This window comes from Rhinolophus sinicus, chromosome 18 (assembly GCF_057876585.1).
Source record: "Rhinolophus sinicus isolate RSI-liver-muscle chromosome 18, RSI-T2T, whole genome shotgun sequence".
NCBI lineage: Eukaryota > Metazoa > Chordata > Mammalia > Chiroptera > Rhinolophidae > Rhinolophus > Rhinolophus sinicus.
In genome coordinates, this window is record NC_142518.1 from 36609948 (window position 1) to 36636302 (window position 26355).

Consider the following 26355-nt stretch of genomic DNA (forward strand, 5'->3'; position numbering starts at 1 on the left):
CCTCTGTATCTATACTCCTTGAGGATTTCTTCTTTGACTTGAGGACACGCTGTTTCATACTTCCTTCAATGGTTAAAAAATAATGTTTTTAGGAAGGAAAGCTTTGGGTACCATTTTTCTTATCCATTTAAATTTCATTAGAAATAGACACGTTAGGTGGGAGAATTGGTTTTATGTGGCATATAGCATTTTGTTTTTCACTTTTCATTTACTTACACAACAAATGCCAAAGCTAATAATGATTTAACACTGCTTTTCTAGAGAGGAAGAAAAGTACGAGAGCATAAATTTGTAGGCCCTACAATTCTAATTGTAGCTCAGGTACTAAATGTTTGACTGGATGAATCATCATTTGTAAAAGGCAACAACCTTATTAACGATAGCATTTGTGGAAGTGTTGAAGGATACACAGATTACTTGTTCTACATTTTTAGTTTTCCAGTTGCTTTTGCAGATACTTTTTCTCCAGGTGGAGCATGAATAGTATTATTCCAAAATGTTATGAGGTATGATTACAGCAAATCAAATCTCCTCAGGATTAGCATTGTTGAAGCTTTTACACGCAGAGGGGTCACCTATAAATGTCATTAAACTACATTATGAGGCTTTCTCGGTTGTAATTTAACTTTCTTCAGTGGTATGAGATCACTGTGTTCTTCTCCATCATATCTTTCATATTCTCTTGGATGACATTTAGTTATATTAGCAGGTAATAAGTCTCAGTATTTTTTTCTAATTATCTTTTGCAGGTCCTTCTACTTCCTTTACCTCAGGCTCAATGTATAGGAGCAAGTCAAAAATTCAAAATGAACACAAGAAATCTGCTGAGGTGAGATCAGATATTCAATTTTTAGACTTGAAAAAAAAATAGACAGTTGCCTTCTGCGTACATACCTACAATACCCAGATCTTGGAGATGTGAGGAATAAACTACGTGCCAACAGATAGGCTTGTTTTCTGATTAGTTTATTTTTTTAAGTAAGATTCCATTTTCTTTTCCCTTTGGGAAAACAGTAATCTTCGCACTGTGATTTCGTTTTGGCGATGACACTTAAGTGCCTAGCTTTAGAATATAAAGCTTCCCCTTAGCCAAGAAGTCAAAGGGAGCCAGACTTGGGGAATTGGGAAGGACCCATACATCTGTCCTATGATTAGAAAGAGCTAAGTTGGTAAGTGGGAGACAGTGCAAGAAGGGATAGATGAGGACTAGCGGATGGAGAAGGGAAGGACCAGTTTGCAGATCTGGGCTGTGGTGGTTCCTCACAACCGTCAGCACTGCCAGCCCAGGAAGAAAGTGGCACTCCCGGTGAGGCCACGCATCTTCTGCCCAGGGGGCAGCAAAGTGCCAGAGTTGCACTTGTACTTGGTAATGATTCCGTGGATCCTACAGACTTTCCTCTGTGATAATTAAATGATGATAAATTGCCCTGTGTATCTTCACTTCTACTATGAGTACACTTCCTTGGCTGAAAAGGAAAAGAGAGTATAGTAGTTAACTCTTGCTGCATTACAAATCATCACAAAAATAGTGGCTTAAAGCAGTACACGCGTATTATCTCAGTTTCTGTGGATCCGGAGTCTGGGCACATTATGACTAGGTTCTCTTTTCAGGGTCTTCCAAGGCTGCAGTCAGTATACTAGCTGGGCTGTGTTCTCATCTGGAGGTTTGACTAGCAAAGAATTGGCTTCCAAGCTCATTCAAGTTGTTGGCAGAATTCATCTCCTTGCAGCTGTAGGACTGTGGTCCCTGCTTTTTTTGCTGGCTTTGGTGGAGGTCCACCCTCTGCTCCTGGAGGCTACTTGTCGTCCCTTGCCATGTGGCTGGCCTTCTCCATAGCTCCTCTCAAAATATGACAGCTTACTTTTTCAAATCCAGCAAGTGGAGAATGTTTTGCTCCAGCCTGCTAAGACTGAGTCTTACATTACATAATCATGGGAGCAACATCCCATCACGTTTGCCATATTCTATTGGTTAGAAGCAAGTCACAGGTTCTACCTGCTGCCACACAAGGTGTGTGTGTGGGGGGGTCATTGCTTTAGAGTGTCAGCCAAAGAGAACATTTCTCCTATTTTCAGAGGTCACTTTTCATTTCCCTACTTTGCCAGGGATCTTTCTGGGCTGAGTAGAATATCAGTGAATTTATATGTGTCTGTGTCATACAGAAAAACTTCCAGAATAAAATGCACATAAACAGGAGCAGAACAAATTTCCCATCTATCCTAACGAGGCTTTGACTACATAATGGTGAGAAAGAAAGAAACCTTGCTGCTTTCCCATTTAGGACAGCTGGTCCTAGAATAGAAAGTGACTCAAAAGCTTTAGACTTTAAGGCCTGCTGCCTCCAGCGCAGTGAGAATAGCAGTCTTTTGTTGTGAGGGATAGGGCACCTGGGCTACTGGAAGCAAGTGTTTTCATTTATGTTTCACATTCTGTTATAAAAGAGAGACCCTGATATTGTAGGACCAAACTCGCCTTGGTGTTAGAAGAGATTGATTCCATTTTACTCTGGCTTATTTCATCTCTCTGAAATAATTTGTTATCATAACATGGACATTATCACACCTACCTCTCATAGCTACCATTTATTTGATATTTTATGTGCCAAGACCTTTATATTAGCTCATCTGATTGTTTCCCAAAGTTAAGCAATTGTAAGAATCTCCTTGGATGCTTCCCTCATTTAAAACTGTATTTAATAGCTTAATTGTATATCAGTATGGACTCATGCGTATTTATACCTTGGTTTATAATCCAATACCACATAATTTGTTGTGCTGCTATAATTGTTCCATAAATTAGTGAAGTCATCTCTATTATTTTTCTCTTTTCAATTCCATTGATTTCTGATCTTTATTATTTTAGTCCTTTTTGTTTTAGGTTTATTTTGTTCTTTTTCTAAATTCTTCAGGGTGGGTACTTAGGCTATTTCAGATTTTTCCTCTTTTCTAATATAAGAATTTTAGTGCTATAAAGTTTTCTTTAAATACTGGGATGTAGCTACATCCCATTGATTTTGATACGTTTATTTTATTCTAGTTTGGTATATTTTTTATTTCTCTTGAGACTTCCTCTTTAACCCATGGATTATTCAGAAGTGTGTTTATTAGTTTCCAAGCATTTGGAGACTTTCCTGCTACCTTTCTGTTACTGATTTCTAGTTTGAGTCCATTTTTGTCAGAGAATATAGTCTGTATGATTTCAGTTCTTTTACGTTTGTCAAGGTTTTGTTTCATAGCCCACAATATGGTTTATCTTGGTATGTGTTTCATGGGCACTTGAAATGAATGTGTATTCTGCTGTTGTTGGGTCCTATTGGTTGATAGTGTTCCTCTATATCCTTGATGATTTTTTCTGCCTCATAGTTTATCAATTGTTTAGAGAGAGCTGTAGAAGGCTCCAGCTGTACTTGTGGATTTGTCCATTTTTCCTTTCAGTACTATCAGTTTTGCCTTACATATTTTGAAGCTCTCTTGTTAGGTATATACATATTTAGGGTTCCTATATCTACTTGGCAAATTTCTTATCATGTATTGCCCCTCTTTGTCTTTGCACTATCTAATATTATTATAGTTTCTGACTTTCTTTTTGATTCATGTTTGTGTGGTATATTTTTTCCATCTTTTTACTTTCGATCTATATATATGATATTTGAAGTGATTTTTTTGTAGATAATATATAGTTGGGTCATTTTTCAGTCCACTCTTACAATCTCTTTTAACTGGCATATTTAAACCATTTATATTTAATTTTGGTATTATTTGGTTTAAATATGCCATTTTATTGTTTGTTTTCTATTTGTTCTCTGGGTTTTTGTTTTTTTCCCCCCTCTGATTTATCTTCTGTCTTCCTGTGGATTACTTGAACATTTAAAAAACAAACTCCGTGTTGATTTTTCTATAGTGGTTTTGAGTGTGTATTTTTGTGTCAATTTTTAGTGGTTGCTCTTGGGTGGGACCCTTTACATATATAACTTATCAGTCTACTGCTCTCTGCATTTTACCACTTCAAGTGAAATACAGAAACTCTTAACACCAATTTAGGTTCATTTACCCACCCCCCACCTTTATTATATAATCGTCTTAAATATTTTCTGTACATATATTGAGAACTACTTTAGACAATGTACTATTTGCTTCAACCATCAAACATTATTTGCAAAACTCAAGAGGAAGGTAGTCTATTATGTTTACCCATATTTTTACTCTCTTGTTCTTCCTTTATTCCTGATGTTCCAACTTTCCTTTTGTTCGTTTCCTTTCTGTTTGAAGAATTCCCTTACACACAATGCGATGGATAGATGATGTTTTGTAGAAATGTACATTTGAAACCTATATAATTTTACTAACCAGTGTTACCCCCAATAAATTAAATTAATCAATCAATCAGTTTCCCTTTAGCCATTATTCTTTTAGGGTGAGTCTTCTGGTGACAAATTCTTTCAGTTTTCCTTCATTTGAGAACGTCTTGGCTTTATGGCCATTCCTGAAGGATATTTTCACTTGATATAGAATTCTGATTTGACGACACTTTTCTTTTAGCACCTCTGGCCTCCATGGTTTCTAATGAGAAGTCTGCTCTCACTCAGATAGTTGCTCCCCTGTAGGTAGTCAGTCATTTATTTTCCAGTTGCTTTTAAGATTTGTCTTTGTTTTTAGTTTTCCAAAGTTAGATTATGATGTGCCTGGGCATGAATTTCTTTTTTTTTATCCTGTTTGGAGTTTGATCAGCTTCCTGAAGCTAGGTTTATATCATATGCAAAGTTTGGGACATTTTCAGCAATTATTTCTTCAACTATTTTTTCAGGTCCACCTTCTTCTATCTCCGTCTCTTCTTGGGACTTCAATTGCTTGAATGTTAAATCTTTCGTTTTTTTACCATAGGTCCCTTAGACTCTTACCTTTTTTTTTTTTAATTCAGTATATATTCTTTTTGCTGATCAGATTGGGTAATTTCTCTTGTTCCCTTATTCTTTATTCTGCTAATTCTATTTTTCTGTTGAGCCTATTCCCTGAGTTTATTTCAGTCATTGTGTTATTCCATTTCAAATTTCCCATTTGGTTATTTTTTTATGTCCACTATATCCTTGCTGAAACTTTCTCTTTTTTTAATTAAAGTTTATTGGGGTGACAATTGTTAGTAACTGTCAATCTTCTTGTTTCAGGAAAGTGTTAGTAATTTCTCATTGAAGCATTTTCATGATGGCTGCTTTGAAATCCTTGTCAGATAATTCCAACATCTGTGTCATCTCGGTGTTAGTGTCTGTTGTCGCCTCTCCTGATTCTTAGTGTGATGAGTGACTTTTCCATTGTGTCCTGGCCTTTTTTGGTAGTATGTAATCAGACACTAAGTCTTATTTAAATCTGTTTTATTGGGCCTCTGTAATAAATGGGCCAGTGGGGAAGAGGGGCTCTGACTCCTTACCACCAGTTGCAGAATTCCTAGGCTCCCCATCCTAGTTCTGTTATCTTGCTAGGAAGATAGTTCTCTCATCTGTCTGGGAAGGGGCAGGAGTTACTCATTACTCTCCTTAGTACTTGGTGGGGGGTGGAAATCCCTACCTCGCTGCCTCCCTGATATCAGGAGGCGTGGTGGTGGTAAAGGGCACCTCATTACTGATGGGCTATCATCCAGGCTGTCTACCTAACCCCTGCTGATACCACACTGAGGAGTGGGGGGCACCTTGGTATCACTGGGTGGGAGTGGACATCAAGGCCTGTCAGGTGATGTCCACTGACATCACAACAATCTCCCTAAAAACAACAACAACAAAACTATTTTAAACATCTTTCTTGAAATATGATTCTCACGCCAGGCAATTTATCCATTTAAAGTGTATAATTCATTGGGTTTTAGTATATTCAGAGAACTGTTTAACCATTACCACAATCTAAATGTAGAACATTTTCTTCACCCCAGAAAGAAACTCCCTACCCATTAGCAGTTACTCCCCAATTCCCCTACTCCCAGCCCCTGCCAACTACTAATCTAATTTGTATCGCTATGGATTTGCCTGTTGTCGACATTTCATAGAAATGGAATCATACACTATATAGCCTTTTGTGTCTGGCTTCTTTCACTTAGCATAACATTTTCAAGGTTCATTCAGGTTTTAGAATGTCTCAGTACTTCATCGTTTTATGACCGAATGATATTCTATTGTATAGAAGATCACATTTTGTTCATCCATTCATTAGTTGATGGACAATTGGATTGTCTCCATTTTTGTAGTATTATGAATAATGCTGCTGTGAACATTGAGGTCCAAGTTTTTATGTAGACATGTGTTCAGTTGTCTTGAGTATCACCTAGGAATGGAATACAGTAAAGGAGTCATATGGTAACTCTTTAGCCATTCGAGGAAATGCCAAATTTGTTTTAAAGGGGCTTCATCAGTTTCCACTCCCACCAGCAGCAGTGTATGAGGGTGTAAAATTTGTTGTTGCTGTGGGTACCAGAGACTTCAAATTCTTCTAGTGGCCTTGTTTTGGTTTCCTCTCTTGGCTTAGTCTTCCCTTTGTGCTTGTCCTGAGGGAGAGTCTGTCCTTTGCAGCTCTCCCAGCTGTAAGCCACTGTTATTACCACCGGGGGCTTTAGCGTGGTGGTAGGACATGGGGGCGGGGCAGTGTTCTCTCATCTTCTGATGCCATCTCAGTCTTTGGAGTGCATAGTGGTCCTACATCTGTGATGCTGTGAGATGGGGGAGGCGGACTTAAAGGGTAGAGCTTTTTTGCCCCTGCCCCCTATTCTGCTATCTGCCCGCAGCAAGTATACGCTGGTGTTCTCAGTCTGTATCCTTCAGGCTCTCCCGTCTGTAGATCAAGGCTTTTGTCCCCCTTAGATAACACAAGGGAGGCTGAGGCCGGATGCTTTTCCTTTCTCCCAGCACTAGTGAAATTATATTAGTGCCCTTACTTGATAGCCTTCCCCTGGAGATGAAACCTTTTGTTCAGTAAGGGAGTCAGGACACTGAGCCCCAGGGACCCAGACAGCACCACGGGGGACCTTTTCTCCAGCTTTCCCCCCCATCTTCCATAAGAGAGCCAAGTTGGAGTCCTGGAGAAAAAGCTTATGAGAGGGTGGGAACCCTGTGTGACTACATCCCCAGGAACTTCGTACTCTCACAGCAGTCCCCGTGTGGCCCCAGCAATTCATCAGAATTTGTAGTGTCGTGTTGGTATTGTGGCTTCTGCGCCAGGTGAGCAAATGCTCCTGTCCAGTGTCTCCCCGCAGCCATTCCTGTCCCTCTTTGAGTTGGCCATTTGTCCTGTGACTCATTTCTGTAACGGAGTCACACAAAAATCGTTAATTTGCTGCCTGTCCTGCCTTTTTCCTTCTTGTAAGGATTGGAGTTTCTTCTTTCTGACCCTCTATAGGTCCGAGATAAACCCTATTTTTTTACAGGCAATTAGTCATTGAAACGCAATATAAATGATCATTTTTTTCTGGGGCTTAATTAGCCGCCTTAATCGATTTTTTGGTTTGTTTGTTTATTTATTTTTTTTTTTGGATGTTTAGTGCTTTGGTGAGATTTCTGAACCTGCCTTCCCCCTGATTTATCCTTTAGAGAAGAGTTTCCTATGGGTGTGTGAATCTCACGTAGGGTTCAGGGGCTTTCAGGGGCTATCTTAAAGGACTGACTGCATATCATCTGTGACTCATGTATTACGTCCAAGATTTTCACGGCACCAGAGTGAATGCTCATATATTTTAACTCAGCAGAGAACACTGCAATACCCTCACATAGAGCCTATTTACATCACTTTATCTGTATTTTTTGACAAGCTTGATTATTTGATTTTCTGGCCCACAGCAGATAAAAAGCACTAAGCTTGCAAATGCACATTTACTGCACAAAAAGGGACATTGAGGGATGGGAGAGAAACTTGCAGAGCAAACCTCAGATGTCATCTCTTGTATGAAAATTGCCCAGATCTCCAAGTCAGACTCAGTTGCTCCCCCTCCTCCATGACCAGGATGCATACACCTCTGTTATTTATGGGGCAAGGGGCGTAATCAAACCTCCCAACACAGCCCCGAAGTACATTGCTTTATGGCAATTGATGTTCCAGTGAATGGCAGCCGGTAGCCATCAAAAATGTCCCATTTTTTATAAGAAACTTGAGAATAATTTTAAACTGTTTGAAAAATATTTCCATGTAAAATATTTACATGATTTTTAAAGTTTTAAACTTAGAAATTGAATCAGCTTTGCTTCATTGGAAAAAAATATCATTGTGGGAAACAATGTCTTGACAATAGTGGGTACCTTTGTTACCATATAAGAATAAGCTTGTATTCTGTGCTAGGTTTTCACTGTTTTAAGTGGTTGATTCTTGTAGATAACCTGAAAATCTTTTCTTGCCGTAAGATTGTATAATTCTAAGAAAATTGCTTACGGTTAACTCTATTTAAATATAGTTACCATGTTTGCAGTTGGTTTTTTTTGTGTGCTTACGGGGTGACACATCTGTTTGTGGTCAGTTATGTATAGTTTCAGATTTAAGTGACTGTGAATCAAAAGTGATCAATCTCTAGTTGCTTCATTCACACGAACCAGACAGTGTTCCCCTTTGTGTCAGACAGGAAGTAAATGTTTGGCTTTTCCTCTAAAAAATGTCGCATAAATGTTCAGACTAGCTGTGCTTTAAGAAACTGTGCACTGAGAGATGTTAATGAGAGCAGTAAAAGCCAGAGCTGTCCGTGAAGGGCATTTTCATTTTGTGGCGCTGGCAGGTTAAGCATTGATATTCTAATTGAATTCCTAGTGAGGCCTCCTTTGTTTCTGTGAGCATCTGAGAGGCCAAGACGAGCATGCACTGTTGGACTTGGCATAGATTCTGGGCTGTATGTTAGCCTGTGAATCCCCTCTTTGACCATAAATGAGCAGATATCTGGTAAGTACAAAGCCTTTTTGTTTCAGGAACTTTTGGGGCAACTACCAGTGCATATAAAATAGGCACACAATTAAGAACTTGTAAAACTTCTCAACTTCATTACCTAGGTCAGTGTCAACATCCAGATCCTTCATTCATAATCTTTAATTTTGCAATAAATGGCCATGTTTTATTTTGTGAAGTTTCTGCATTAACTCGTGGTCTCTAGAATGTTGGTTACAGGTCTTGATGGGGCTCTTGCTTGGGAACCCTGTCTTTGGGAGCCAAACCATGCACGTTTTAGTTGAGCCAGAAACATCTCCTTTACCCCATCAGATTACTTTCTGGACTAGATAGAACTCAGCCATATTCTTCCTCTTTTAGAAGTAAAGCTGAGACTATGGTGATAATAAAATAACTGCAGCTAGAATTTATTTAGCAATGACTATGAGCCCAGTACCATGCTAAGCCCTTAATGTAAATTCACCCATTTAATCCTTAACAACAACCCCTCTGAGGTAAGTGTGATTATTATCCCCATTTTACAGATGAGTAAACTGAGACACACAGAATTTAGATAACTTGCCCCAAACTATTAAGTGGTAAAACCAGTAGAACAATCCAGGCTGTCTGTCCCTAGACCCATTTTACTTTCTTCATAGATTTTTAATTTCATATTTAGCTATATTAAAACATTTGCCAATGATGGTCTCCTATAATGGGTAAAATATTTAAATGCTCTGGATATTAGAATATGACACGGGGAAAAGTAGTAAATAAAAGTCAAAAAATATGAAAAAAAAATTTGCTTGGTTCAAACATTGAACCATGAAACAAAATACATTCAGAGAGACCCAGCTTTTGTCTCTCTCTTCTCCCTATTTTCCTCCCTCTCCAGAGCTAACCTTTTTTTAAGTTTTAGATTTATCCTTTTATTGTTTCTTTATGAAAATATAGACAAGTGTGTGTGTGTGTGTGTGTGTGTGTGTGTGTGTGTGTGTGTGTGAGAGAGAGACACTGTATGTGTATAAAACTCACACCTCTACCCAGGATACACTATAGCTATTTTATTTGCCTGTATTCATTTTAAAAACAAGCAAACAAACAAAAAAGTCTTATCAGAAGAAGATTCATGAGACCAGTCTGGTAATATATTTCATATCACTTTGCAGATATATGCCTGAGTACTGAACTTACATTCCTATCCCCTCTTTAACATTTTATGTTCCGCCTCATGCTTGAGATGTTTGACTTCTATAGCAAGATAAGGCAGACTCTTGTACTCTACTTTGAGTTAAAATGCTTCTCTGGAAACTTTGGATCTGATGCTATTTAATCTGGCTAGCTTATAAAATTGAAGTCAGGCTTATCATATAAGTCTGCTTTTTTTTTTTCTCTAAAGGTAGACAGGAAAATTACAGTAGTCATTGGGTTTAGCCATTTACTTAAGAAAGAAGGGTGTGAATTGACTGGTATTCCTGCAGTGCAAGGTTTCCCAGACTTCACAGAGTGCCTGTTCCTGAAGAGCATGTATTTCTTTCTTTTTCTTTTTTTTTTTAATTGGGGAATATTGGGAAACAGTGTGTTTTTCCATGGCTCATCAGCTCCAAGTCAAGTCGTCGTCCTTAACCCTAGTTGTGGAGGGCACAGCTCAGCTCCAAGTCCAGTCACCATTTTCAATCTTTAGTTGCAGGGGGCACAGCCCACCATCCCATGTGGGAATTGAACTGGCAACCTTGTTGTTGAGAGCTCACACTCTAACCAACTGAGCCATCCAGCCACCCCTCTGGCAGCTCAGCGGCAGCTCAGCAGTTCGTTGTCTTCAATCTAGTTGTGGAGGGCGCAGCTCACTGGCCCATGTGGGAATTGAACCGGTAGCCCTGTTGTTCAGAGCTCACGCTCTAACCAACTGAGCCATCCAGCCGCCCAAGATTTGGTATTTCCAAAGCCATGGGCAAAGGCCAGATTTCACTGGCCTCTGCTTTTATACCTCTTTGTCTAGAGTCTCCAAGTTACTCTTCTGTTTGGCGAATATGTGTATTAGTTTTTAGGGCTGCTGTAACACATGACCACAAACTGGGTGGCTTAAAACAACAGGAGTTTATTTTCTCACAGTTCTGGAGGCCAAAAGTTCAAAATTGACCAGGCTGCACTCCAGCAATTTTAGGGGGGATTCCATTTTTTTTTACCTCTTTCAGGTACTGGTGACTGTCAACACTTATTGACTTGTAGATCAATGAGTCATTCCAGTCTCTGCCTCCTCCGCTTCTTCCTCTAATTTCCTTCAGCCTTTCTCTTTGTAAAAACACTTGCCATTGGATTTAGGCCCACTGGGATTTTCCTGGATGATCTCTTCATCTCTGATTTTTAAAATTATTTACATCCACAAAGATCCATTTTCCAAATAAGGTTAATATTCACAGGTTCCAGAAATTAGGATCTGGACATATCTGTTTTGGATGCCACCATTCAACCCACTACAGTATGTTTCCAGGTTAATTCCTTAGGAAACTATACAGAACAGGTTTTCATAAGCAGTTATATCAAGTATGAACTCACGGCATATGCTGTATGATTAGATAATGTGGCATTATTAAGCCCAAAGTGTACTTTTGCAGTTAATTGATTTATATTGTGAAGTGTATCACATGGAAAATAATGAAATATTTTAAGAAGCTGAAAAATATCAGGTTGTTGCCAAAGTGATTGCGGTTTTTGCAATTATTCTTAACCTTTTAAACCGCAATTACTTTTGCACCAACCTAATACTTGGCTCTAGTATTCTTTATGGATCTACGGTAGGATTCCCACACCACTGTCTTTCCCAAAGATAGTAGTTTAGCACAACTGTAAATTGCTACCGCCACTTAACCACTGGCTCATTAAAGACATGCTAATAATTTATTGAAATGGATCGGAGTGTTCAGGAAAATGGTGATTCCATTTCTCCTACTAGCCACCCGGAACACTGAGCTCTGTCCAAAACATATTCAACGGATATGTCTGTGATCGTTTCTTACCCCCTTATACAAAGCATTATGTAATAAACCACCAGTTTTTGTTTCCTGCTAGACGTAGCTTTCTCCCTCCATAGCACCCAATTAACTTTAATAGGCTAGGATTCTTGGTAGGAAAGTCATTTTGTTGCCACCTGACCACCAGCATGTTTAAGGTTTGTTTCATTCTCTACTTTGCTCAGGTCATGTTATTAATTCGAAATTTTCCGTAAGTGAAACCAATAGGCATTTGCAGAATTGTCTCTGGAAAGTAGCAAATGGAATGAGTCATTATTCATTTAAATGGCATCATTTGATTATGTGACTGTTCAATCTGAAATGTCGTCAGTTTAAACAGAACTGCACCAACTGAGAACTAATTGCTTCATTGGATAATTCTCTGTGCCTCTACACGTAATTTGGACAGTGTTTCTCCTCAGAGAACCTTTATTAGCATGAAAGGCTAAAATGTTTGCTTGATAGCAGCTCTTCCTTTGATCTTCCTGAAACGTGGACACATTTATCTTCAGCTTGCAAGTGGTTTTTAAATTTTTTTCAGAATTAGAAATTAGTAGGTGAGATATAGACCAGCGTATGTGTGCTTTCGTGTGAAAGTGTATTCCCTCATTGCTTAAGACACTAACTGGGACTTAATCACTGAAATCATTGCCAGCACTCACGGCATACTTAAAAAAAGCACGGCATGCTTTTTTTCCCCTGTTGTTTAAAAGGCAGAATCACAAAGCTTAGGCTGCCACAGCCATTGAAATCACATTTCTAGGCTGGTGAGCACATTTCTGGGCCCCTTAGTCATCCAGAGGCCTTTTCAACCAGAGGATAATAGTACATCACACTTTGGATGGATCCCCATTCCCATATTGTCAATACCTAATTGTGCTGAGAGTGCAGAAAATGAACTATGGGGAATCTCTTCATTTCCACAAGTCCGGGTTGTAATTGTACCCATATCATCATCCCCTCCCTCTGGCCTCTGGACGTTCCACACAGCTTGGGCTCCCTGGCCAGGGGTAGGGTTAAGGCTCGCACTGGAGCCTCTTGGCTGCCGCCGTAGACATATCAGTCCTGTCCTCTTCACCCGTGAGGAGTTCACTGAAAGCGATAAAAGTGAATAAAGTAGATAGTAAAAGTTTATAAAAAAGAAAATGAAAAGAAAGAAAGAAAGAAAAAATAAAATGAGACTAAGGACATTTTTAAAAGATATAAGTACAAAGATAACTAGAATAAAACTGAAAACCTTCTTAAATATAAAAAAATTACAATTAAAAGCAAAGAAATCTGATAAAGAAAGAAGCATAGGAAATATAATATACATAATTATAAAATATGAGAGTTGAGACCAAATATATGAGTCATGCCAATAAATATGAATGGGCTTAACATCTGTTAAAAATATTTTTGGCTTACAAAACAAGACCCAGATATATGCTGTATATAAGAGCATACCTAAAACATCTATTCAGAAAGGATTAAAAAAAAGAGATGGACAAAGGTATACCAGGAAAATGGAAACAAAAATAGCAGGAGTTGTGATATGAATATCATACAAAGTAGAAACCAAACCCCCAAAACAGGAAAGGACACTCTAATGCTAAAAGCTACAGTTCACCATGAAGGTACAATACTTGTGAATCATTATACATTGAATAACACAGCAACCACTTCATGGAGCAAAGACTATAGGAGATGCAAGGAGACATACATAGAAACACACTAATCATAGGAGATTTTCAAACACCCCTCTCCATATCAGACAGATTAAGTGACCAAAAAAATAAGGGGATAGAAGGTCTAAACAACATAAGCAGTAAGGTACATCTTGATGAATGTATATCAAATTCTACAGCTTGATTTTAGAGGTACTAGAGACTACACCTGCTCCAATATCTAGGGTACATACACAAAATATGATCAAGTATATTAAGTCACAAAGGAAGCATCAATCATTTCCATTAAGTAGAAATATTATAAACAACACTGACCACAATGCAGTAAAATCAGAAATTAACAAAAACAGAAAGGTCCTTCCCTATGGAAATTTTAAAATCTATTTAACAACTCTTGGGTGAAAAGGGGAAATTCAAACTGAAATTATAGGTTTGGTTTTTTTAAGATAATGAAAACATTCCAGTTCAGATGCTTGCTCCATATCTTGTTATATGATGAGAAAAAGAAGGCAAGCATTGTTCTACCTACTCCTGATAAGCTTTTCTACAAAAAAATTTACTTCTCAATGTTTCTAATGTTTAATTACAGTATACTAAAAATAGTACAGTAGCTCTATTTTTTCGTTTATGTATTTATGGCCAACAGTAAAGGACTTTAATATTTTGACCAAAATGTTTAAAGGTATACAAAATCATAATTTTCCCATTAATTGTTAAGATCACTTTTCATAGTTATTATGTGCACTGTCATTTTTATGGCCCCACACTGCTGTATAAAGTGGAACTGCCTGTACTTTGCAAACCTCTGTACAAATAAATTTGAAAACCTGGATAAGATAGATAACTTCCTATGGAAATACAGATTACCAAAATTGACCCCAGTAGAGGCAGAAAGCTTAAAGAAATAAATTTCAAAAAAAGAAGTGGAGAACATTATTAAGGAACTGCCTTCCCCCAAAAGAACCAAATGCAGATGGTTTCAAAGGGACCATGATTCTCAGATTATTCTAGAGCATTGTAACAGAAGGAAAATGTCCTAAATTGTTTTATGAAGCATGCATAACACTGATACCTAAACCTTAAAGATAAAAAACAAAATAAAAAGAAAGAAAACTGCAGATAAATAACACTCATGGATGTAATACAAAAACATTAATGAGTTATTAGAAAATGATACTATTCTTCATAAGAAAAGATGAAATAGTGCCATTTGCAACAACCTGGATGGGTCTTGAGATTATTCTGCTAAATGAAATAAATCACACAGAAAACGTCGAGAACCATATGATTTCACTGATGTGGGTTGTAAAGCTGAAAGGAACAAGACAAACAAATGAAGAAACAAAAACTCATAGACACAGACAATAGTTTAGTGGTTACCAGAGGGTAAGGGGGGAGAGGGGTGGTCGATGAGGGTAAAGGGGATCAAATATATGGTGATGGAAGGAGAACTGACTCTGGGTGGTGAACACACAATGGGATTTATAGATGATGTAATACAGAATTGTACACCTGAAGTCTATGTAACTTTACTAACCATTGTCATCCCAATAAACTTTAATTTAAAAAAAAAGAAACGCTACAATACCATATTAAGAAAATAATATATGACCAAATGACATTCTTCTGGAAATGCAAGTTTGTCTCAATTTTAAGAAATCCAATATTATCATGCAACATATTAATATATCTAAGGAAAATTATATACTTATTTACATATACACTGAAGAAGCCTTTAACAAAATTCAATACCCGGGCATTATAAAACATTCAAGAAAATAGGAGCTGCAAGATACTTTATTAACATTATAAAGTGTATACACCATAGTCCTCAACCTAGTATTTTATTTAATGGGAAACACTAGAGACATTTCCACTAATTTCAGGAAAAAAGCAGATATGCCCACTATCCCCATTACTATTCCAAATATTAGTAAAGGTATTAGCCAATGCAATTAAAGAAGAGAAATCAATTAGAGACATAAGACTAGGTAAAGAAGATACAAAACCCTCTCTTTTTGTAGATGATATGGTAGTTTATCTGGAGACCCATAGGAAAATTCATGATAAAATTAAAGCAATTAAAGAATTCAAAAAAAATTCAATGTGGTAGCAGGATATGAAGTTCACATATAAAATGAATAGCTTTTGTAACCAGGTGGAAGATATAAACATGCCGGGACATGTTGTAATATTGGAAATTAAGGAAATACTCCAAAAAGTATGGGATGTATTAAAAGAGCACAGGCACCAGCCAACCTGAAAGCGTTCCAAATGACCAAAGGTGGGACAGTTTCATGAACAAAATAAATAATAATACTGAATTATAATCCAAAGAATAAAATAGATATCCACAAGTCTATAATGATATAAATAAACAGGTAAATACCGTGTTTCCCCAAAAATAAGACCTAGCCGGACAATCAGCTCTACTGTGTCTTTTGGAGCAAAAATTAATATATATTATATAAGACCCGGTATTACATTATGTTATATCATATTATATTATACCCAGTCTTACAGTAAAATAAGACTGTGTCTTACAGTAAAATAAGACTGTGTCTTACAGTAAAATAAGACTGTGTCTTATATTAATTTTTGCTCCTCCAAAGGACGCATTAGAGCTGATTGTCTGGCTAGGTCTTATTTTCGGGGAAACACGGTAAGGGAGAAAGGACACATCTTTCTTAGAAAAGAATTTGAATTAATAAATGTAGGACTGACGGAAATAGAAAATCACCATTAGAACACCACAGAAATAATTGTTGCAGGAAAGATATCTACCAATGGATACTAAAATTAGTTCATGACAGTTTGAGGAGAAACAGGATGTTTTTATAATCTCAAAGTAGCTCCTCTAAGATATTTTTTTAATTACAAAGGGAAATATAGTAACCTGATAGTGAAGAAAACAAGCAAGACACTACCTTAACCAAGTGATCAAGTTTAACATCACTACTAATAAGACTGGCATTGTATATCCCTGATATAATGAAATGAGAAGGGCACAGCATCATTTCTGTGGTGTTCTTGCCAAAAAATGAATAACCTCAGTCTAATCATAAGAAAACATCACAGAAACCCAAATTCTACCAAATATATGACTAGTACTCTTCAAAAGTGTCAACGTCCTGAAAGACAAAGAAAGACTGCGAAACTATCACAAATCCGAGGGTACTAAGACATGACAACTAATTGCAATGTGGGATCTTGGATTGAATTCTGGAACAAGGACACTAGGGGGAAATTAGTAAAATGTGAATAAGGTCTGTAGATTAATTAATAGTATTGTAGCAATGTTAATTTTTTGGTTTAGGCAATTGTGCTCTGGTTATACTCAATGTTAACATTAGAGAAAACTATGTGAAGGGCATGCAGGAGCTTTGTACTATTTTTGTAACTTCTGTAAGTCTAAAATTATTTCTGAGTAAATAATTAAAAATTAAGGTGATAGCTAAATAAACAATTATAAGTTATATGGGGATACTTTTTACTTAATTTGAGAGAGTTAAGGATTATTTGTTTTATACAAACTGTTTTAGAGTAACCTGTATTGTTAATTTAAATTTAAGGAGCCCAAGAAAATAATTCAGGAATAATTCAGGACTCATATAAGGAGCTTCCCTATTCTTTTGGGATCACAAGCCCATCTGAGCATCTGATGAAAGCTTTGCTCTCCCCAGAAACATGCTGTTACTCGATATTTGTCATACAGCTTCAGGGGCATCAGAGACACCCCCATGCCTATCCACGAACCACAGGCTGCCAAATTGTCCTTAGTATAAATACTAAAACTTTACTCTTTATTAGATATAGAGCAAGCTGGCTTCTTTGTCAGTATTTCAATCCCCTTCCAATTAGAAGAAGGTAATCTGGCCATTTAGGAAGTTAGAGATGTCTCTCTTGTTGAAATGTAGAGTAGGTGGGGATGGTCTTTTTAAAAGACAGTTAAGTGGTGTCAGTTCCTTAGTGATGGTCATCTCAAGGTGTGTGCAATGTCTTCCAGGTATTCCGAAAGGACCTCATCAGTGCCATGAAAATTTCAGATTCTCACCACGTTAATCCTGACAGCTATTACCTCTTTGCGGATACATGGAAAGAAGAATGGGAAAAGGGAGTCCAGGTACCAGCCAGTCCAGACGCTGTTCCACAGCCTACCCTCAGGTATTTGCATGCTTGCACCTTTGACTTAAGAAATCAATGTGTGTGTTTTTTTTGTGTGTGGGGGGGGTTAAGGTTTTATTGGGGAAAGGGAACGGGACTTTATTGGGGAACAGTGTGTACTTCCAGGACTTTTTTTCCAAGTCAAGTCCTTTCGATCTTAGTTGTGGAAGGCACAATTCAGCTCCAGATCCAGTTGCCATTGCTAGTTGCAGGGAGCACAGCCCTTTTTTTCCCAAGTCCTTTCAATCTTAGTTGTGGAGGGTGCAGTTCAGCTCCAAGTCCAGTTGCCGTTGCTAGTTGCAGGGGGCACAGCCCACCATCCCTTGCGGGAGTTGAACCGGCAACCTTGTGGTTGAGAGCCCACGCTCCAACCAACAACTGAGCCATCCGGGAGGCAGCTCAGCTCAAGGTGCCGTGTTCAATCTTAGTTGCAGGGGGCAGAGTCCACCATCTCGAGGAATTGAACTGGCAACCTTGTGGTTGAGAGCCCACTGGCCCATGTGGGAATCGAACCGGCAGCCTTCGGAGTTAGGAGCACGGAGCTCTAACCGCCTGAGCCACCGGGCCAGCCCCTGTATTCAATCTTAGTTGCAGGGGGTGGAGCCCACCATCCATTGTGGAGTTGAACCGGCAACCTTGTGGTTGAGAGCCCACTGGCCCATGTGGGAATCAAACCGGCAGCCTTCGGAGTTAGGAGCACGGAGCTCCAACAGCCTGAGCCACCGGGCCGGCCCAGGAAATGAATGTTCTTATGGTTATCTGTGTGTTGCTTAGGGACAGAGTTTCATACATTCATAAATGCAAAAGCATATACCATGTTTACCAGTTCACTCAGACTACTGGCAGATTATGCCAGGCTAAAATAGGCCAGTAGTTACAGTCAAGTTCAATTATTTGGGGATATAATATGTGCCCATTTACAGGATAAAGCTGTTTGGAGTCCAGTCTGAAATTATAATAAGATTTTTGGAGACGAGGATTTCCAAGTCTGACTGAACAATCAGTAGAATTTATTTGTCTTTGAAGAGAAGCAGAGCATTCATTACATAACCCCATAATAACCCTTGTAATGCGTAACACCATGAGAAGTTGCTTCATTATAATAGGGGCCTTATAGTGATAGCATCTATAAATAAAGGGCCAAAACATTTAGTTGTAGAATGCATAAATACTGGGGGTGCCAAAAAAAATGTAGACACATGACTTGTATTCATCTTTTGTTGCCAGTATATATTGAGTACTCGCATTACAATTTTAATACAGTTTTTTCCTTTCTTAAAATGTGTATACATTTGTATAAATGAAAGGGGATAGCTGAAATAATTGGGTTGACTAGAAGCCTGTAGCCTTCGTTTGCAAAGATTAGAGAAGAAAGTTTAAGCAAGACAGGACTTTGGTTTTGTAGGAAGGGGAGAAAGGACTTTTCTGCCAGAGTAAGTAGTAAGTTCAGCTCCTCAAGAGTAATGACTGGTTTTAGAAACCATTTTTTCTTACTGGCCTTTGTGTTCCCAGTGCTTTACACAAAGGCTGGAATGAAATAAAATACTTGGTATAAGAGTGAGTGAATGAGTGAGTGAAGGGAGGGAGAGTGGGTGAGGGAAGGGAAGGGATAGCAACAGATAAAGGGGCTGATGGAATCTGCTGCCTACTATGAGAAATTATACCTCTCATTGTACATCTATTTCTTTTTTCTTTTTTTTTTCTTTTTTTAAAGATTTTATTGGGGAAGGGGAACAGGACTTTATTGGGGAACAATGGTCAAATTGTTGTCCTTTCAATCTTAGTTGTGGAGGGTTCTGTTCAGCTTCAAGTTGTTGTTCTTTCAGTCTTAGTTGTGGAGGGCGCAGCTCAGCTCCAGGTCCAGTTGCCGTTTTCTAGTTGCAGGGGGCACAGCCCACCATCCCTTGCGGGAGTCGAACCGGCAACCTTGTGGTTGAGAGGACGCACTCCAACCAACTGAGCCATCCGGGAGCTCAGCGGCAGCTCAGCTCAAGGTGCCGTGTTCAATTTTAGTTGCAGGGGGCGCTGCCCACCATCCCTTGCAGGACTCAAGGAATTGAACTGGCAACCTCGTGGTTGAGAGCCCATGCTCCAACCAACAACTGAGCCATCCAGGAGGCAGCTCAGCTCAAGGTGCCGTGTTCAATCTTAGTTGCAGGGGGCAGAGCCCACCATCCCTTGCGGGACTCGAGGAATTGAACTGGCAACCTTGTGGTTGAGAGCCCACTGGCCCATGTGGGAATCGAACCGGCAGCCTTCGGAGTTAGGAGCACGGAGCTCTAACCGCCTGAGCCACCGGGCCGGCCCCTGTACATCTATTTCTAGTACATACAGAGGGTGCCAAAAAAAGGAACATGCATTTTAAGAAAGGAAAAAAACTGTATTAAAATTGCAATACTCCATATATACCGATAACAAAAGATGAATACAAGTCATGTGTATACATTTTTTTGGCACCCCCAGTATTAGGTTCTTAAAGGACAGAGGTTATACATCCTTGAATTCTCTGTCCTTAGCACCAGGTTCATGCTCCAGAAATGCTTGTTGAGTCCCTTCTGGAAACACAAGCCCAAGCTGTCCCACCCACAGAGACTGTCTGCTCTGTTGAGGAAAGCTCCAGTCATGCCGAACATGCATCCTGAGCCTTACTAGCTCACCATCATTGACACCAACATCTGGCCCCTAAAAATTAGAACAGCATCATGAGTGAACAGAAGAGTCGGGCATTTGCACGTCCTTGCTGTCAATATGTTTATATAGCCCATAGCAGTAACAGTGGGGAAGCTAGACTTCCACCTCAATCCTGCAGTAATGATGCATCCCTTCCCCTCCCATCTAAGGTGGTATCAGAGGAGACTGAGTGCAAAGTTGGGACTTTCACCATTGCCCAGTAGTAATGAGGGCACCTCCTCTTCCTGTAATGTCAGTGGAGGAGGCCACATAGAGAGCAGTAATAAGGTGCTCTTACCAATCCCAGTGAGGGAGGAACATCAGTGGGGGCTTAATGGGGAGCCAGAACTCCCAGCCTCACCCAGCAGTAACAGAGTCCCTGCCCTTGGATATCGACAGAGGCCAAATGGTGAACCAAGAGTTCTGCAACCATGGTAGTAATGAGGTGATAACCCCTCTCCCTAACCCAATCTCCATGCAGAGCAGTGTCAGAGGAAGCGAGTCAAAACAGAAGGTTTAAAGGTCCAGAGTCCCAAGTTGCAGTATGAAAAAAATCACTTATACCAAGAACCAAGAGGATCTCAACTTGATCAAAGATAGTTAATAGATGCCAGTACCAAGATGACACAGATACGAGAATTGCCTAATAAAGATTTAAAAGCAGTCATTATAAAAATGCTTCAGTGAACAATTGTGAACACATTTGAAGCAAAATGAAATGATAGTATCTCTTCTTTCATTCCTGATACTGGCAATTTTTATCTCCTTTTTTATTTGCTACAGGTTGATCAATTTTATTGACCATGTCACAGAATCATCTTTGTTTTGTTATTTTTTTCTGTTTTTAATTTCATTTTTCCTGCTCTTTCTATTATTTCAATTCTTCTGCTTACTTTGGGTTTATTTTGCTCTTTAACTAGTTTCTTGAATTGGGAGCTCAGCTTATTGATTTGACTTTTCCTCTTTTCCAATGTAAGCATTTAGTGTTATAAATTGCCCTCTCAGCATTGCTCTAGTTGTGTCCCACAAATTTTGATGTGTTCTATTTTCATTTTCATTCCCTTTAGTGTATTTTCCCCTTTAGACTTCATCTTTCACCTTTTTTCCCCTTTGAGATTCATTTTATTTAGAAATGTGGTTTTCAGTTTCCAAGCATGTGGATATTTTCTTGTTATCTTCTAGTTACCGATTTCTAGTTTTGATTCCATTGTAATTAGAGAACACACTCAGTATAGTTCCAATTTGTTTAAATTTGTTGAGGTTTATTTTATGGCCCAGGATATGGTCTATTATGGTACATGTTTGTGGATGCTTGAAAACAATGCTGCTGCTCTTGGGTCGAGTGTTTTATAATTGTTAATTTGATCCTATTAGTTGATGGTGTTGAGTTCTTCTATATCCTTAAACATTTTCTGTCTATTATGTCAATTACTGAGATAGGTTCAAGACTCCCAACTATAATTGAGAAGCTGTTTATTTATCCTTTCAGTTCAATCAGTTTTTGTTTCACATATTTTGCAACACAGTTATTTGGTGCACATCCATTTACAATTGCTATGTTTTCTTGGATTGATCCTTATGTCTTTATATAATGTGCCTCTCCATCTCTGGTAATTTGCTTTGCTATGAAGTCTACTTAATCTGATATTAATATAGCTACTCCTGATTCTTTTGAATAATGTTTGCCTTATATGTCTTTTTCTTTTCAACTTACATATATGCTTATATTTTAAGTATGTTTTTTGTAGACAACATATATTTAGATCATGTTTTTAATCCACTCTGTCAATCTCTGTCTTTTAAGGGGTTTACATCATTTACACTAAATGTAATTATTGATATGTTAGGGTTTAAGTCTGCCATTTTAGTTTATCTTATTGTGTATGTTCTCTGTTTTTTTATTTCTGGTTTTTTTTTCTGCCTTTCTGAGGGTTATCTGAACAAATTACCACAGCTTCACCCAATGTGAAATACATTATTTGAGTAGCCCATAACTGTTCATGAAATTGAATTTTTAATTAACAACTCTCCCTAAAAAAATACCTCCAGGCCCAAATGGTTTTACTGGAGAATTCTACCAAACATTTAAAGAAATAAAAAGTGATAATCCTAGAAGAGAAATTTGAATCAAACTTAATGGAGTTACAGAATAGCTGACTGTGGGAATGTGGATGCACTGTTGTTGAGAGGCTCTAGATGTGCAGCCAAAGGAACTTAGTGAAAGTGAAATTACAGACATAAATAAAGTGATTGTGGTAAAAAGAATGAAGATAGCCTGGAGAAAATGATGCCAACAAAAAATTTCACATTAGGGCGTCCCGGTGGCTCAGGTGGTTGGAGCACCGTGCTCCTAACGCCGAGGTCACCGGTTCGAGTCCCACATGGGCCAGTGAGTTGCGCCCTCTATAGCTAAGATTGTGAACAATGGCTCCACCTGGAGCTGGGCTGCTGTGCGCAGCCGGACAACGGCATGCGCTGCCGTGGGCTACCATGTGCTGTCATGAGCAGCCGGCAGCCAGCGTGAGTGGCCAGCAGCCAGCGAGAGCTGCTGTGAGCGGCCGACCGACTGCCAGTGACAGACTGCCTCAGCCCAGGGGAGCGCAAGGTTCATAATACCAACATGGACGAGGGAGTTGCGTCCTCCACAACTAGACTGAACAACAGGTTGAACCAGAGTGGGGTTGAGGGGGAAACTGCACATTAAAGGAACTCTCAGAAATATTTTACAACACTGAAAACACAAAGGACAAAATGTTGGAAACTAATCTAAATTTAAAAAGGAGTATGACAATTTGTCAAAGCCTAGAAAAGGTGCTTTCTCTTTATCATAAATCATGCAATGAAAAGGAATCAAGCACTGTACTCTTGATAAGTTTTTACAAAAAGAATTTAAATTCACAGTGTTTCAAATTATAGTGTATTAAACACATACTGGTTTTACAATTTTTATTTCCCTATATATTTGTAACCCACAATAAGAGAGGTTTTAATGTTTTGACAAAAATTTTAAGGGTCACTGAACAATAATAATTTTCCCCATTGATTATTAAGATTGCTTTTCAGTTTCAGCTTGCACAGTCATTTTTACAGTACCATGCCACAGGGCAGAACAAGGACTACCTGTAATCTGTAGTGACAGCAGATCAGTAATTTTTTGGAAGAGGAGAGTGGAACAGGAAGGTACAAGGAAACTTTTGGAAGTAATGGATATATTCATTATCTTGGCTGTAATGTTGGTTGCAGAGATGTATATATATGTTTGTCAGAACTTAACTAATTTGTACATTTAAAGTATATGCAGTTTAATGTATGTCATTTATACCCCAATTAATGTTAATAAAAGTATCATTCACATCTATATACAGAGGGTGCCAAAAACATTTTAAGAAAGGAAAAAAGTGCATTAAAACTGTAATACTCAATATATACCAATAACAAAAGATGAATACAAGTCACGTTTGACCTCTGCAGTTACAAGAGCTGCTCAAAGTGGTTGCCATCCGTGTAATTTTAATAAAGTTTTTTCCTTTCTTAAAATGTGTATACATTTTTTGGCACCCTCTGTATATATGCGCATACATTTCATGTATGTGAACAATCACAAATAGAGGAATCTATAGAATGGTAAGAAAATGTGATAAGTGATAGTGGGCACATAAAAACATAACAGTGTGTGATTAGAAGAGAAAAGAAAGACAGCAGAATGTGACTATAAGCTACCTAAAAGCAGAAGCCCTACTGTCAAGTAGTAGTTTTTCAATACACATTTATTGTTGTAAGGAGAATAAGGCAAAGGAAGCAAAGAGGAAAATGGGTAGATATCAGGAAAGAAAATTAATGAAAAAGCAAAAGATACTCTGGTAAGAAAAACAAAAATGAGGATAGGAAGAAAAGGGTATAAAAACAAGGAAGATTTGGGAATAATAGCAAATAAAAAGGGCTGAATCTCCCATTTTAACCACTTGCCTTTTCTATACTGAAAGTAAAAAAGATTTTTTTCACTTTATCAAGCAATTGATTGAGTTTTAGTGTAAGTAAATATGCATTGTACATAATGAGTGACATGGTAAATCAAAATAAGAAAATGGGACAATATTTTTACTGATATATCCCCTCGGGCAAGGAAAGCAAAATAAAAAATAAACATACAGGTGGCCGAATGGCTCAGTTGGTGAGAACACAAGCTCTGAACAACGGGGTTGCCAGTTCAATTCCCATATGGGCCAGTGAGCTGCGCCCTCCACAACTAGATCAGATACAACGAGCTGCCAATGAGCTGCTGGAGGGGCAGCCGTATGGCTCAGTTGGTTAGAGTGTGAGCTCTCAACAGCAGGGTTGCCGGTTCAATTCCTGCATGGGATGGTGGGCTGCGCCCCCTGCAACTAAAGATTGAAAATGGATTGAAAATGGTGACTGGACTTGGAGCTGAGCTGCACCCTCCACAATTAGACTGAAGGATAACTACCTGGAACTGATGGGCCCTGGAGAAACACACTGTCCCCCAATATTCCCCAATAAAAAAAGTAAAAAGAAACATGTAGGATTACATCAAACTAAAAAATATTTTCACAGCAAAGGATACCATCAATAAAACAAAAGGGCATCCTGTTGAATGGGAGAAGATATTTGTCAAAGATACATCTGATAAGGGGTTAATTTCCAAAATTGATAAAAATCTCATTCAACTCAACACCAAAAAAAGAAAACCCAATTAAAAAATGGGCAGACAACATGAAGAGACATTTCTCTAAAGAGGACATACAGACATGAAAAAATGCTCAACCTCACTAATCACTAGAGAAACGCAAATAAAAACCACAATGAGATACCATCTCATTCTGGTCAGAATAGCTATCATCAATAAATCAACAAACAACAAGTGCTGGCGAGGATGTGGAGAAAAGGGAACCCTCGTGCACTGTTGGTGGGATTGCAGATTGGTGCAGCCACTATGGAAATCAATATGGAGATATCTCAAAAAACTGGAAATGGTACTACCTTATGACTCAGAAATTCCACTCTTAGGTATCTAGCCATAACGGTAATTCGAAAAAATTTATGCACCTCTATGTTTATTGCAACGCTATTCACAATAGCTAAGACATGGAAACAACTGAAATGCCCATCAGTAGATGTCTGGATTAAGAAACTGTGGTACATTTATACAATGGAGTATTACGCAGCCATAAAGAAGATGAAATCTTACCATTTGCAACGATATGGATGGACCTAGAGAACATTATGCTAAGTGAAACAAGTCAGATGAAGAAAGAAAAATACCATATGATCACTTATATGTGGAATCTAAAGAATAGAATAAATGCCAAACTAATCAGAAACAGTATCAGAGATACAGAGAAAAACAGAGTTCCTAGATGGGAGGATGGTGAGGGAGAAGGTGAGGGGATTAGAAAGCACAGTCGGTAATCACAAGATTGCCACGGGGATGCGACAGACAGTTTGGGGAATATAATCAATAATGTTGTAAAGATTTTGTAGGTTATCCAGTGGACAGTTGTCTTATTAGTGAGACCACTTCATGGATACTGTAGATGCCTGACCACTGCAGTGTACGCCTGAAGCTGAATAATAATGAATGTCAACTATAATTTAATATATATATATGGTCACAGGATGTGGAGTACAGCATAGGGAATGGAGTCAGTGGAATTGTAACAGCTATATACGATGTCAGAGGGGTAGTAGATTGCGGGAGGGGTTTACCACTTTGTGACAGGTATAAATTTCTAACTATATTGTTTTGTATATCTGAAACCAATAAAAAAAAGTGGGAGGTAGGAGGATTTCACTAAGTTCCTCAGTCAGGTCAAGTTCTAAGTTTGTCACATAACCACCATGGGCTTTTATAAATGTGCAGCTTTCCATTTTTTTTAGATTTTTCAACATTGGGATATAATTAATAAATATTTTTTTATCAAAATAGAATTCACATACCATAAAATTCA

General features: G+C 38.4%; 1 protein-coding gene across 11 annotated transcripts in view; it reads left to right on the forward strand.

Annotated features, from left to right (window-relative positions):
• Positions 1–26355, forward strand: part of JADE3 (jade family PHD finger 3) — a 142526-nt gene that overhangs the window by 76007 nt on the left and 40164 nt on the right. For 6 of the 11 annotated variants that reach the window (XM_074324008.2, XM_088794885.1, XM_088794883.1 and 3 more), the window contains one exon: positions 17562–17719. In XM_074324008.2, coding sequence (XP_074180109.1) covers positions 17562–17719 — 158 coding nt within the window. Of the gene's footprint in view, positions 1–749; positions 830–17561; positions 17720–26355 lie in introns of all 11 variants that reach the window. The other 5 variants (XM_074324007.2, XM_019716748.3, XM_074324006.2 and 2 more) reach the window with 1 other exon arrangement.